Source organism: Vulpes lagopus, chromosome 3 (assembly GCF_018345385.1).
Source record: "Vulpes lagopus strain Blue_001 chromosome 3, ASM1834538v1, whole genome shotgun sequence".
Lineage (NCBI taxonomy): Eukaryota > Metazoa > Chordata > Mammalia > Carnivora > Canidae > Vulpes > Vulpes lagopus.
The window spans coordinates 1,562,597-1,577,021 of NC_054826.1; the positions used below are offsets into that span (position 1 = coordinate 1,562,597).

The following is a 14,425-nucleotide window of genomic DNA, read 5'->3' on the forward strand; positions in this document are numbered from 1 at the left end:
GTGTAGGTGGGCTTCCTTCACCCCGATTCAGAGCTGTGTGACCAGGTGGTCACCAGACACTTACATTCCTAAAAATATTAGGGTTTTTCATCATTGTGCTACTTTCCTTCCCTGGATAATAAACATTTGTTTCTGTTACAGATTAACAGTGGTTCTGAAACAAGTATGGATGGAAAGCTCTACCCCAAGGGCTATTCCCTCCCTTTCTCTCACACTCAGTCTCCCACCTTATAATAGGGCTGTCCAGCAAACAGCGGCACCGACCAACTACCGAGCTAACCGTGTGAATTTATGATTCACGAATGGATGAACTAACATGTAAGGTTGTAATCTTAGCTGAACTGACACCTGTTCATTTTTTCTGACATACTTTAGAGACATACGCATCCTACACACACAAGGCTGAAACCAATCTAACACAGAGCTCTAAGCTTGTTGTGAAGAAAGGAGGTCATCCTGGTTAAAATCTTGGGTTCTGGAGCCAGGCAGAGTGAATCCAAACTAGCTGTGAGTCCTTGGCCAAGGCTTGTCACTGCCCCAAAAATGAATCTCTCCATCTGCGCATCAAGCTAAGTTGTACCTGACGCACGGATACACTGTTCTTATGGCACCACATTAAATGGTAGTCACTGCTACTCTTATTACTTTCCATAGTTTGGTCATTTTATTAATGAAATATTGCCCATGAAAAGTATTGTTTTCTTCTATGTTTGTAAATTAAAAGCATTTGTACAAATGACACTTTGCTTGCTGATGACATCTTGGAGAGGAGATTGACATACCGGCTTTCTCTTAACAAGTTGAGAAGATCATCTCTGAAGGTATCTCTGTTCTTCTCCAAGATGCCCCGGACATCATATTGCACCTGGTTTTTAAAAAACAAAAACAAAGACAAATGATAAATGGTACAATTGATCAAAAGAATAGGTTCTAGTCATAAGCATCTCCTTTAAAAGCCAGACCCGTGAAAAGATGTCATTTCGATACATTTATGGATGGTTTCTGAAATTACTATTTTTCTAAATACCACATGGGAAATAGCAGTAGGAATTTTTTTCTAAAGATTTTATTTATTTATTCATGAGAGACACAGAGAGAGAGGCACAGACATAGGCAGAGGGAGAAGCAGGCTCCATGCAGGGAGTCCGATGTGGGACTCGATCCCAGGACTCCGGGGTCATCCCCTGAGCCGAAGGCAGACGCTCCACCACTGAGCTCCCCGGGCACCCAGGAAGGATCTTAATTAGGAAGTTACCTCTCCAGCATAGTGTTTCACTCCAAAATTGTTGACCGCAACTCTGGGCTTCACGTAAAAGTGGTTATTCTAATAAAGAAACAAATACAAACGCCTAATTTCACTTAATGGTTTGCACGGACTTGCCAAGAAAATTCACCACAACACATAGTGAAAACAATCTCAAAACCCGCCACACATCAGAGGTTTAGGGCAGATACGCTCGATCAAAACCAAGTAGGTCTTGTCTTGTCACCTCAGTAGTGAGCTGAACTCTGTACTCATAAACTAAACTTGGGCACCTTCTGACGAGCAGCCCCAAGTCTATGCCTTTCACTAATTTCAATTTCGTTCTAGCAACTGGAAGAGAGCACTCTGGTTTGAGAAAAAAGTTACACATGGGAGGCACAGTGGAGCCATCAGCACTGAAAGATCTTAGGTGTATTTGATGCCACAGATGTGCTACTCAGACACCATTAAGAATTGGCCTGTTTGGACGTACAGCGTGTTGACTATGCAACTTCTCCAATAATGTGCTGTCTGTGGCTTGGGGGAAATGGCTTTCTTCATTGATAAGGGCGAGGAGACCAAGTTTCTAAAAGACAGAAAAGAGGTTAAATGAGTTAAAAGTTGACCGTATGCCTCAAAATAGTTCAGAGCTCCTCCCTCCCTCCCCCCCTCAAGTAAGCATCAAAGGGAAAGACATAGCAATTTCTTGGTTTAAATTCAGAATGACACCATAAACACATCCATGCATTTAAACTCCATATAAACATGGAAACATGGAACCCACCACAATTTTGTGGACAAAACCACAAGCAGCCAGTGTACCAGTGATGCTGGCAAAGCTCTGAGGGCTGACTAAAGTCTAAGCCGGTTTACACACTTGATTCTAAAATATGGAGTCCGATGAAACAATAAGTCTGAAGCAGCCAAGTATCTAAATTCAACTTTGCACATTTGCATGTATGTTTGCAAATGGTCCATTGTGTTCCCCGCATTCACATCTTTGATGTGCATGTTTGCACAAGCTAGTTTGTTCCCATAAATATGAATCAGCCCAGTGGGACAGCCTCGGGACAGGGCCACGATACATCAGCAAAGTTACCTTCTCAATCAGGTCCAAGCATTCACCATTGTCTATCCAGTCAATGTCTTCCCACACCAATCCCTCCCTGTAGCAAGATTTAAAAGGGCTGAGTTATAATAAAATAGAGCTTTAAAACTATCTAATTTAGTGGCTGATTAAAAAAAAAAATTTAGAGGCGAAACTCTATGAGCACTTACCTGCTATATTCTAGCTGCTCCAGAGAAAAAATATGTTTGTTGAAATATTCCTGAAGTTTCTCATTTGCATAGTTTATATTGAACTGCTCGAAGTGATTAACCTAAAGGGGGGAGGGGGGAACCATTCAACAAGTATCTTTAGTGCTCTTCCTACTACATATGAAGATGAAGAAAAGGAAAAGAAAAAAATCTGTGGAGAAAAATATCAACATTTATTTGAACAGATTTCAGCTGAGCCAGTTAAGTGGATAGAAAAGAACTCATGCACCCCACTCCTCAGAAGCATACCTCAAAGTTCTCAAATCCAAAGATGTCAAGAATGCCAATAGATTTAAAGTCATCTTTGCCTTTGATCCTGCTGTTGATCTTCTTAATCACCCACTCGAAGCAGCGTGCATAAAGTGCCATGGCCAGGGAGTCTCTGCTGTCCTCTGCCTGGGGGAGAGGAGACACCACCACTGTGTCCCGCTGACCACAGACCCAGGCAGCCACGTCCATCCCTGCCCCCCACCCCCACGTACTCAACAGGAGTAACACCTGTGCACCCAATATCAAGCTAATCAGGACCATCTAGGAAAACCCAGATGTCCCAGGAACGGGTATCCTGGAGCTCGCTCACTCACTTCACGGTGGGATGCGCTGAAGGCTCCCTTAACTATCAGGCTCTCAAACTCAAGTGTTTATGTTGAGTTACAGGAAAGGATCTGAACCAACACATACAACTTCGATTTTTATCGGGCTTAAGACCATAATTAAGGCCTGAGTTCTCCCATGATCATCTTCTCTTAATCTACTTTGTACACAGAAAAGTTCTTTCTGTGGCATGGTCAGCATTTTTACTTATCCAATCGAGAAACGGATATTGGGTGGATATTGGCCAGCACATAGGATTAGCTCAAGGCAGTTGCAGGAGCAAAACTAAGTCCAGATACATAGTAATAACAATAAATTATTAAATCTCATGTTTCTTTAGTACTTAGGTCACCGGCATGTATTTATCATCCTCACAAGTATCCTATGAATTAGGCAGGATAATCATCCCTGTCTTACAGAGGAGGAAACACACACAATGAATGCATCCTCCAAGAACAGAAAGTAGTATGTCAGGACCCCAAACTCAGGAAATCTCCATCAGACCCGTCCTCTTGTTGTTGTTTTTTTAAATATTTATTTATTCCTGAGACACACACACACACACACACACACACAGAGGCAGAGACACAGGCACAGGAAGAAGCAGGCTCCCTGCGGGGACGTGGATGTGGGACTCAATCCCAGACCCCAGGGTCACGCCCTGAGCCCAAGGCAGATGTTTAACCAACTGAGACACCCGACTGAGCCCCCCAGGCACCTCCCCAGGAGTGTCTTTTAAAACAAACTTTGATGGCAAAGTGCACGTACCTGCTGAACAGTGAGAGGAGTGAGGATCTCTTCCCCCCTGAGGAACATGGATCTCTGCGTTAGAGCGTCAGTGAGCTGTGCTGAGTCCAGCCCAAGTAGCTCTGCAGACCTGCCCAAGGCTGGAAATGAAGAACAAGGCAATAGTAGATACACTGACCCAAGAAGGGAGGGGCCAGGGGACCCAGAGCTACTCCACACTGTGCCTTGTTAAAGCAGAAAACATTCCTAAACTTACCCTCAGGTAAAATTAGCAGAGACCCTGATGCTTGGACCACGTGTGGTCCTGAGACTCTGAGGCAGAGTGTCCCTGAGACCCCGCCACAGCTCTGCAAGGTCATAACTATTTCCAATGACATTAAGATGCTATTTGCTGTTTTACTCTCATCCCCTCATCATGATACAGACGAGTTTATCCTGTGGTTACGTGATATGAGGCATCTCAACAAACCAAATGCAGAAGCCGATAAGAGAATCCAGCTGTCCTCCCTGACATCAGGTATTTTTAAAGTTGGCAAAAATTTAAGACAATTGTCAATCTTCTGGCAAATTTTCTTTTATTTGGGCAGTCTTTTAAATAAAAATATGATATTTATGTAAACATGCAATGGGTTTTTTATAATCATTTCAAAATTAGTAAAATTTTTTAAAGATTTTAAAGATTTTATTTAGGTGATAGCACAAAGCAGGAGGAGGAGCAGGCAGAGGGAGAGGGAGAAGCAGACACCCTGCTGAGGAGGGAGCCTGACCCAGGGCTCCATCCCAGGACTCTGGGATCATGCCCTGAGCCAAAGGTAGTCGCTTAACTCACAGAGCCACCGAGCACCCCAAAATCAGTTTTCATTCCTAAGGCAGTAACATGAACAAACCTGACTCCCGTAAACAAAAGCTCTTTGGAGTTCTCTACGGTCTTAAGATGATTAAGAGGCACTGGGACCAATGTGAGAACCACTGACCTACAGCACTGGCTTCACACCTACAGCCATTTCAAACTTTAACATATCCAAACCCTAGGCTCCATGCCCTCACATGTTGCTTCCATCAGGAAAGTTTCAAAAGTAAATACATAAATCGTTCCAGAAAAATGACAACTGACATAGGGATGTGCATTATTAATTCATTTAATCTTGACAACACATCACTGAGGGACTTTACAGATATGAAATCACTCATGTAGGGCATCATCAGTACCTCAAGGAAACGGCCTGTGGCAGAGCTGGACTATGGACCAACCATTTGTGCTTGGGAACCAGTGGGCATCCCCAGCACACCAGGTCACCACTCAAGAACTATGGAAAAGGACACCAAAGCCACCACGACTCCCTGCTGCAACATTTCCCTACATCTAATCCTTGTAGCTCATATTTCTTTATTGGGTCTATTCTCCTCTTTCCTGGTTGATGAGAACACAGCCACCATCCCAATCAGCAATCACTCCTCATATGCTCGGATCCTTTCTTATCTGACAGTTCCCATCAAATACAAAGCTCCATACTTCTCTATACAGGACTCAGAAAGCTCTTTCTGTAGGAGGCCAGAGAGTAAACATTTTAGGTCTAAGTTCCTTACGAGGACAAAGCCACAGGAGGGAAGAAGGGGACAGCCATCTTACCTGTTTTGAAGGACACTTGGGCCCCACCAGCAGTGATAAATTCTATGTTCCCAAGATGTAAGACACCAGCAAGCAACCTCAAGACCTCCCGGACTTCTTCCTTGCTGAACTCCATGACCTCCATTGCCATCTGAAAGAAAACAAGTTATGTTTAATGTTTTGTTGTTTTCCTTCCATATTAGAGAAAATGAAAAACCCATTACTCAATAAAATTGTCAGGTATTATTCTAAAGGCCAGAAAACAAAAAACAGATTCACAACCTCTTGCTTTTAAATGATAAAGACTCGGCACAGGCACACATAAGAGAAGGTGATATTCAGAAAGAACTGTCGAATGTGGAGAGATCACCCAGTTGATGAAATAAAATAAGATATCTGCCTTATTACATACCAGCCTCCCAGTTATGCCCCCAGAGAACGGGGTCAGAGAGTCACAGTAAGGATGGTGGTAAAGAAATGCCCTTTCTGTAGATACTGAAGCATAACGGAAACCTTTATTTTCTTGCACATAAGCTGGTGGAGAAGGGGAAGGCCTCATGGGACTGCTCCAGTGCACATTTCAGGGCCCTTCCTTAAGGGCTAAATGCAGTGGGGACCCAAGTGGGAGGAATAGGATTCTCCATGAGGAACTCTGTAGATGGGAGCTATTCCTTTTATAATAGATACTGATAAAATCTATGAATTGATTTAGATCAGTCTTCCCTAAACATGCATCACATCTCTACTTTTAATTTCTTCAAAGAATTTTTAAAGATCTTGTTTTGTCCTCTCCATAGTAAATGGAAGTTACCAAAGTGCTGTTTAGGGCAAAATAAAAGTAAACAAGTACCTATATGAGAGCAGGTTTGTTCCCAAATACAAGTCTCTAAACAACTGAAGCCAGGGATCTTCTGAATCACATCTAAGATCATTTTCCATGGTGACTGATTGATTTCAGAGATTGGGGGGTGAGGTCAGGAGGGGAGGGAAAGAGAATTGTAAGCAGACTCCATGCCTAGCATGGAGCCCGACAGGAGACTGGATCCCAGGACCCTGAGAGATCATGACCAGAGCCGAGATCAAGACTTGGATGCTTACACTTCAACCAACTTGAGCCACCCAGGTGCCACCCTATTGTGATTTAGAAACCACATTCTTGTCAAGAAAAAAAGCCCCCTTCTCCCCCAACTAAGGACAGAATTGTTGGCAATACTGATTAAAATGACCCACCAAGAGCACGTGGACCACAATGTAATAATTGTGACAATGACAATCACGTTAGGAGACTAGGAAGGAAACCATGTGCCACTCTGAAGCCGTAGAAATTGTAAAAGGAAACAACTGGAGATTTAAAACATGAAAAGTTTAACTTCTTTACAAGGAAAAAACAAAGTTGAAACAAAGGGCAAAAACAATAGGCAGGAAAACAATTTAAAAATTAGAAGCAAGGAGCAATTGCTTAGCCATAATAAAAGATAGATGAACATCAAAAATAAAATAGGCATTTCTTATAGTAGCAAATGCAAATCCTTCCTAAAAATCAAACGTGTACAAATCAAAGAAAATATGAGATTGTTTCTACCAAATTAGAAAAAAAAAAAAAACTTCATGAATGATAAACCTGAAGTTGGTAAAACTGGGACATTTATGCACTGGTCATCGGTGTCATGAATTAATATAATCTTTCTGGAAAACAAGATGACATGACAGTATTGTGTTGGCCACATATGTACATAAACGTATAATGTTCAGAAACGTTAAATAACTTTCACGGGGTTGTACAGCTAAGACTCAAAATCAGGCTCAATGAACCTAAACTCCACCAACTTCTTATCCAGCCAACGCTATCACTCTCTAAAGACATAAAAAGAAAAAAGCAATCTCCTATATAATCTTCCATAATTTCAATGCTGGAAATTCATTCTAAGGAAAATCTCAACAGGAAATAAAGTTCTATAATACATTCACTGCAGTGTTATATCAACATGTTCAGAGCGAAAAAATTCTACCTATCATCAGACAAGTCGAATATAGCAATAGTTTAGAACAGTTCTATAGTTTGGAATAGTATATACTTTTTAAAGGAAATTATGATCATACAGAAACATGACTTATGAGATAACTTTATATAAAAGTTTAAAATTATATTTTTGTGGAGTGCCTGGCTGGTTTGGTTGCTAATGCAAGGAAGCAATCTCCAGGTCATGGGTTCAAACCCCATGCTGGATGTAGAGATTGCTATAAAAGAAAAAAGTCAGTAAATTTTTAAAAAATTTTTGTAACTTTTTTTTTTTTTTACAGTAACCCCTATACCCAATGTGGGACTCGAACTCACAACCTGGAGATTAACAGTCGGATGCTCTACCAAACGAGCCAGCCAGGAACTGCATTAAGAAAACCAGGCTGGGAAATAAATATACTGTACTGGAAATAGCTGCGATGTTAGTTTTAGTAAGCTCACAAACATTATGTTCCATCAAGTCTTTTAACATTTTGACAATATTTTTACGATACTAATGGGTGAGTGGATAAACAAACTGCTGCCTATTCAATGGAATACCACTCATTAGAAAAAGGAATGAACTGAGTCATGTATGATGTAGATGAGTAAGGGAGCTAGACGTGAGAATACACTCTGTATCATTTCACTTACAAGAACTTCTAGAAAAGACAAATCTACTGATTTGTGCCTGAAAACAGATCAGTGGTTTCCTAGGAGAAGGATGACTTGGAAGGGCCAAAGGAAGTTTTTGAATTTTATTTATTTTGATTGTGCTTACTGGTACATGGGTGAATAAATTCAAAATCCATTCAAATGCATACTTCAAATGATAGCATTTTATTATATATACATTACATTTCAATAAATCTGAATACAAATAATAAAAACACCATGAATTATTTAATCAGGGGTGAGAAGACTCATTTTACAGGTGCAAAGAGAAACGGACACAAGAATAAGAACTACAGTCTAGTGCTTATTAAAAAAAATATATGGAAAAACTGCTGAAATTCACTTATTCCAAAAGTTAAAAGTAAAGGAAGATGGTTAGGAAGTAGAGAATAACTTCTTATTCTCAAGACTTAAAACAGTGGTAAGGACCAAATGAAACAGTGAAATAACTGTAAAGAACCAACACTGTGCAAAAGTTAGTATTTTCCCTCTCCGTGATGAGAGTCCTCCTATAAGCCTAATGTTCAACATTAACTTATAAACATTCTTAGCTCATCATAGGATGAGCATAGAAATGAAAGTCTTCACTGTTTGTCAACCACCTGGACTTTATAGAACACTAAAAGGAAGTAAGATAAAAAAAATAAGTTTGCAGTAGAAGACGTCAAGTCATCAAATGAAAAATATCAAGAGATGCCTGATGAAAATATTCTTGGTTAAGTTCTTAAAATACATTCCGAAGTTACATACGGAGATATGAAAGCAAACGAAATGTGCTTACTGTGTTAATAAATACGACTACTTTCAATTCAGCTCTAAGTGAATTAGGAGTGTGCTGATAAGTAGCAATCGCATTCATCAGACCACGGGGTCATTTAACGGCCGCCCCGGTTACCAGCAGCCTGGGCACGCACGCCGGAACTGCCAACAAGAGCCTCTACTTTTATGTCCTTCTGTCCTGCTTACAATCTCTCCAGTTGCAATCTCCGTCCCTTGGGCAAGAGTAACCACTTTAAAGCTTATTATCATGGTCTTATTTTCTCAACAATACGGCTCCAAGACTTAAAAAGCATGCTGGAAGTTCTCAGTATAGTTCAGAAGCACTAAACAGAAATTCAGTTATAATAAAACTGGAACAAAATAAAATATATTCAATACACTCATTAGGCAACATAAAAAATGATAGGTGTCTGGGAACGTGGGAAGTGGGTGGGGAGAAGGGGAGGGGTGACAATATGTGATCTGGTCTCAGCCATGAAGAATCAAAGGAAGCCAGGCTCATCATACTAGAAATGAATAGAAAAGTGGGATAAATTTCAGGAGCTTTACTGCCAAAAGGTACATCTAGGGTCTCGGGCAGTTGGCTGTAAGGTGTGGAGGTGCCATTCAAGGCAAAGGAACCACAGATGAATCTTGAACAAATGGTGCCACTGAAACGGGGGGAAAGAGGCTATTCTGGGCATAGCAAACTGCAAGTAAACAAACCGATAATAATTTATCATGTAATGTTATATTAGGCAACAGCATGTTGTTTTATAAGATTTGCTTATGCTCCCAAGTTCTCCACCACTGAAAAAGATTGATGTTTCCATCTTGGCAAAATTGAGGTATAAAGATGTCCATTTAAATCTTAATAAAATCTGACTCATGTGGAATGAATTTCTGCATTCATATACATGGGCTGACACCATTAAAAACCCATCGATATACCTGGGAAAGCCAATACCGTCCGGAAACCCCAGTCCTGGTCCACAGCCATGCATGCTATAAACATTCAACATTTGTGGAGTAAGAGAACTGAAAAGATTATCACCCAAAGACACCTGTTACTTCACACACATATTATCAGCCACCATTCTAGTGGGTCAAATACAGGCTATAAAATAAATTAGTTGCTCCTATTGACTTGAAATAACTCCATAAAAACATGGCTATGAAACTCAGCATACATTCACCAGGAAGAACCAGGTCCCCTAAAGCCACCCAGGCTACTTTACAGGCATTTATTTATATTCCTGCCAAGTGGTGGCAATGATGAACTCTAAAAACACATAAAGCAGATTCTCAATTAAATAAGTAAAAATTTTAAAAGAAGTGTACAAGAGGGGTACCTGGGGGGCTCCATCGGTTAAGCATCTGCCTTTGGCTCAGGTCATGATCCTTGGGGGCCTAGAATCGAGCCCCTGCTCAGCAGGGAGTCTGCTTTTCCTTCTGCCCCCTACTTGTGCTCTCTCTGCCTCTCTCTCTCTCTCTCTCTCTCTCTCTCTCAAATAAATAAAATCTTAAAAAAAAAAAGAATTTCTCTCTATGAACATGTCAACATATTCTGCAAACAAATGTCCTTCAGTCTTAATGGAATATAGCTCCTTTCCTCTGATCTCCAAACCACTGGGAAAAGAAGCTTTACACAATTGAAATACGAAGATGCAGATTTAAGTGGTATTTGCTTTTGGAAGAAAATACTGAGAGGGGTGCCTAGGTGGCTTAGTTGGTTAAGCATCTGCCTTGGACTCAGGTCATGATCCCAGAGTCCTGCTCCATGGAGAGCCTGCTTCTCCCACTGCCTTTCTCTCTCTTTCTCTCATGAATAAATAAAATCTTTTTTTAAAGAACCAAAATACTGAGAGACAAAGTACATTAAAAACAACAGTACAATACAGTCCAATCATGTTTCCTTCTTCAGCAGAATACTGGGATGATATGTGGCTTATTTACTGCAGTCTCCTTGCTGCCTAGAACAGTGCTGGGCACACAGCAGGTGCTCAAACATGTTGCTATATAAAACCAACCTCAGCCTGAAGACTTCAGGGTTTCTTTTTCGCCATTCCTGTGTCACTCCTGTTATGGAGTACTGCATAAGGCAGAACAATGGGCTGGCTGGTACTGATAGGATATTCAGGATTCTAGAAATTTATTTTACAGAAATTGCGATTTTAGGAATGTAATCAAAGTTATATAATCCTTAAAGCTGATGTATTAACTGTAAATATATAACACAAAATGATAAAATCCTAGAGTTCTGCCTCATGAGAGAATATTCTTGCTATTTATCACATATCCTAAATTATACATAAAATGCTTTTTCAAATAAAAAGATTTAGTATTGCAACTTATCTCCCTCAATTATAAAATAGGTTTTTCCATGTCATTAAATATACTGGAGTGTACGTTTTGCTTGCTGTAATGGACCTTATTTTGATGGATATTGTCATTATTTTTTAAAGGTTTTATTTATTCATGAGAGAGAGAGACAGGCAGAGGGAGAAGCAGGCTCCATGCAGGAAGCCCGATGTGGGACTCGATCCTGGGTCTCCAGGACCACGCCCTGGGCTGAAGGCAGTGCTAAACCGCTGAGCCACCCGGGCTGCCCTGGATATGACAAATTATTGAAGCCATTCCCCCAATCTGTGATTCTTGCAGGTTAAAGTAAAGGGAGGAAAAAAAAATAATAAAGACAGAAAATCCTACTTTTTAGAGAAAAGAGTATTTTCCTCTTTTCTGAAAAGGTACACATTTCTTTTTTCTTTTCTGACTGCACTGAGACCTTCCAGAAGGTTAAATAATAATTACATGTTCCTGAGTTTAAAAAAATAGCCACTAGTTTTTTGTTGACATTTCTAATAGGTTGACATTAAAAGTAATCAGAAAGTAAATAGTTAAGAATCTATAAAGGGAATACATGTACGCTTGTTGTGTACATCTATATCAATGTCATGCACAATTTTCTTCCTTTCTAGAGGATATCTTTTCATCGTAAGATCAGATTTTAAATGCCAAAACCCACTCTTTCAATAACAAAAGCTAGCAAAGGATGAAAGCAGGGCGCACCCCAAAAGTCTACGTGAAGGCTAACAAAAGGAATAAACAATTCTGAATCAGAAAATGAATGAAGTCCCAAGAGGAAAGCGGAGGAAAGCCAAGAGAGTCGCTTCTCCGGCGCTTTCAGGGTAAGCAGAGGACCCGATGCCCAGTGCACCCTAGTGGTCAGTGAGGAAATCAGTAGGAGACCTGCTACTTCTTGGACAGTTAGGAGTCTGTCTCCTGCAACAAGTTCCTTCTATCATGAAGCATTGTTCTCCAGCTTCAAGAAAGAAGAAAATAAAATTCCTCTTTCTTTACCCTTTTCATCAAAAATGAATTTTCATATTTATTCTAACACACAGTAAAGACAATAATGAACGAATTGAGAAGAGAGAAAGTCTGAGTAGTGATAGAAATCCAGGGGCAAAATAAAATTGGGAAAGAAAACTTAAAATGCTTAAAAAACATTTCATAAAATCCAATTCTCAGGGCCAATTCCCATGCAGTCCAGGGTGCTCGGCAAAAGGTGCTGTCAGCAGGGGGGCTGTTTTGTTGACAGTTTCAAGAAAGGAGATGTGGCAAGAGAAACTGCTCTGCATTATAAATGCAGGATAAACGGGAGACAGAGGGGAAGAGGATATTCTAGCCAATGCTGTTCTTAATTTCATTTTCCATTTAAGACCTAGGAAAAGGATGTATGATATATACTCACTTAAAAAAAAAAAAAGACCCTGATATCATTCCACAAGGCATTTTTTGAACAATCTAGAAGAATGGATGGGGATGTGGAGTATAGAACTGTTGACAACTGTGAAGACAAGAACTCGACAGACAATCTGGGATGTTGTACCGGAAGCAGGTACAGCCTCCCTGCCTTGTGGATTAAAGCCTGGGATCTGGACTTAGACTGGCTCTGTCTGGTACTGTGTGCGGTCAGACTGGGCACCAGCTTCTCCCAGGTATAGAGTGTAAGACAGCCACAGTTCCTACCCTCACAGGGTTAAGAGCAACGAGAGATGTGGCTCACTTGAGTCCATAAAACAAGTGCTCGATGTCATGTATGATGATGAAATCAAGCCTAGATCCACCGTATCCAATGCTGGAGCAATGATCCTGGCAAAGGAATGGAGATTGCACTGGCAAAATCTACTGGCCATCCTCCAATGGAGGGGATGTTAGTAACGCTCAATGACCAGGCTTCCTAAATGTTCCTTAGAACAAACACCTGTGATATCAGAAAACTGTAAGAGACCACAGGTATCCACAGCTCAGAGCTGCAAGGTGACTACTGTTACTGTTGCCGTCAGAATCGGATGTCAGAATGATCCTAACAGTCGCCGGGTCTAACGGCTGACAGGTTTTTAGCTGTAGAAACTGTTATAAAAATATATGTACATATATATATATATATATATATATATATATACATAAAAGCTCAAAAAAGAAAGATTGGTAGGTTCCAGTGCCAAGCCTAAAATATATATGTATACACACACACACACACACACACATATTTTAATACACTGTTCCAAGTTAACCCACCATGTACCTATCCCGAATGCCACGGATATTCATCTACCTTCCAGAGAAAGAGGATCCTCTTCCAGTCTGGAACATTCTTTACCATGATTCGGAACAAGAAGAAAGTACCTTTTCTCATACAGTGGTGCAAATGTAATTACTTCTATTTTCATTAAAAAAATTTTTTTTGAAACAGGAATGAAATGCCACTTTTCTTTTTTGAGGTTGTCACTCTTAATAAGGGGAAAATAAGAAAATAACTTACAATCACTTCCCTGAAAGATTCCTGGTCACTGATTGTCTTGTCTCCTATACATCCAGACTGACTCAAGTAGTGGTAGTTTTCTGGTACAGATAAATAAAATTCTTCTACAAAAGACAAAGAAAAACATAAAATCAGTACTTGGCCAGGATAAGACACAATCCAAGAATTCTCACTTTGTAACTTTAAAAAAATAAAGTATGTAAATAGTTCTATGCTAACAGTCTAGTCATCATTTAGAGAAAATAAAAAGGATTTAAATTAAGAGAGCCTGGGTGGCTCAGTCGGTTTGATTTTGCTCTCTAAAGAAAGAAAATAAGTATAGCAAATATTCTTGAAAAACTAATAAGAATCCTATTTTGATTATTTTCTCTTAAAAATCACATGTTTAAAAATTAACTGTATTTGAGTACGGTTTAAGAGTAAACCAGATACAATATGCACTATATATTTTTTATTAATATTCTATAAATTAGAAAAGTGCCAAGATTCCAAAAACAAAAATTTAACATTTCTCTATTGGTGATTTTCCCTCTACATTATTTGGCTGTAAAATGGACTCCGCGGGGCACCTGTGTGGCTCAGTTGGTTGAGCCTTGGCCTCAGGTCATGATCCCAGGGTCTTGGGATGGAGCCCCACTTAGTCCACCACCACTT

At 40.1% G+C, this 14,425-nt stretch overlaps 1 protein-coding gene across 2 annotated transcripts in view; it reads right to left on the minus strand.

The window, feature by feature from the left end:
* MYO10 (myosin X) overlaps positions 1-14,425 on the minus strand; it is a 194,132-nt gene that overhangs the window by 73,327 nt on the left and 106,380 nt on the right. For both annotated transcript variants that reach the window (XM_041749479.1, XM_041749478.1), the window contains exons 9-17: positions 13,772-13,875; positions 5,532-5,661; positions 3,923-4,041; positions 2,810-2,956; positions 2,522-2,622; positions 2,343-2,409; positions 1,737-1,829; positions 1,256-1,324; positions 783-865 (exon numbers count right to left, since the gene is read on the minus strand). In XM_041749479.1, coding sequence (XP_041605413.1) covers positions 783-865; positions 1,256-1,324; positions 1,737-1,829; positions 2,343-2,409; positions 2,522-2,622; positions 2,810-2,956; positions 3,923-4,041; positions 5,532-5,661; positions 13,772-13,875 — 913 coding nt within the window. The remainder of the gene's footprint in view (positions 1-782; positions 866-1,255; positions 1,325-1,736; positions 1,830-2,342; positions 2,410-2,521; positions 2,623-2,809; positions 2,957-3,922; positions 4,042-5,531; positions 5,662-13,771; positions 13,876-14,425) is intronic.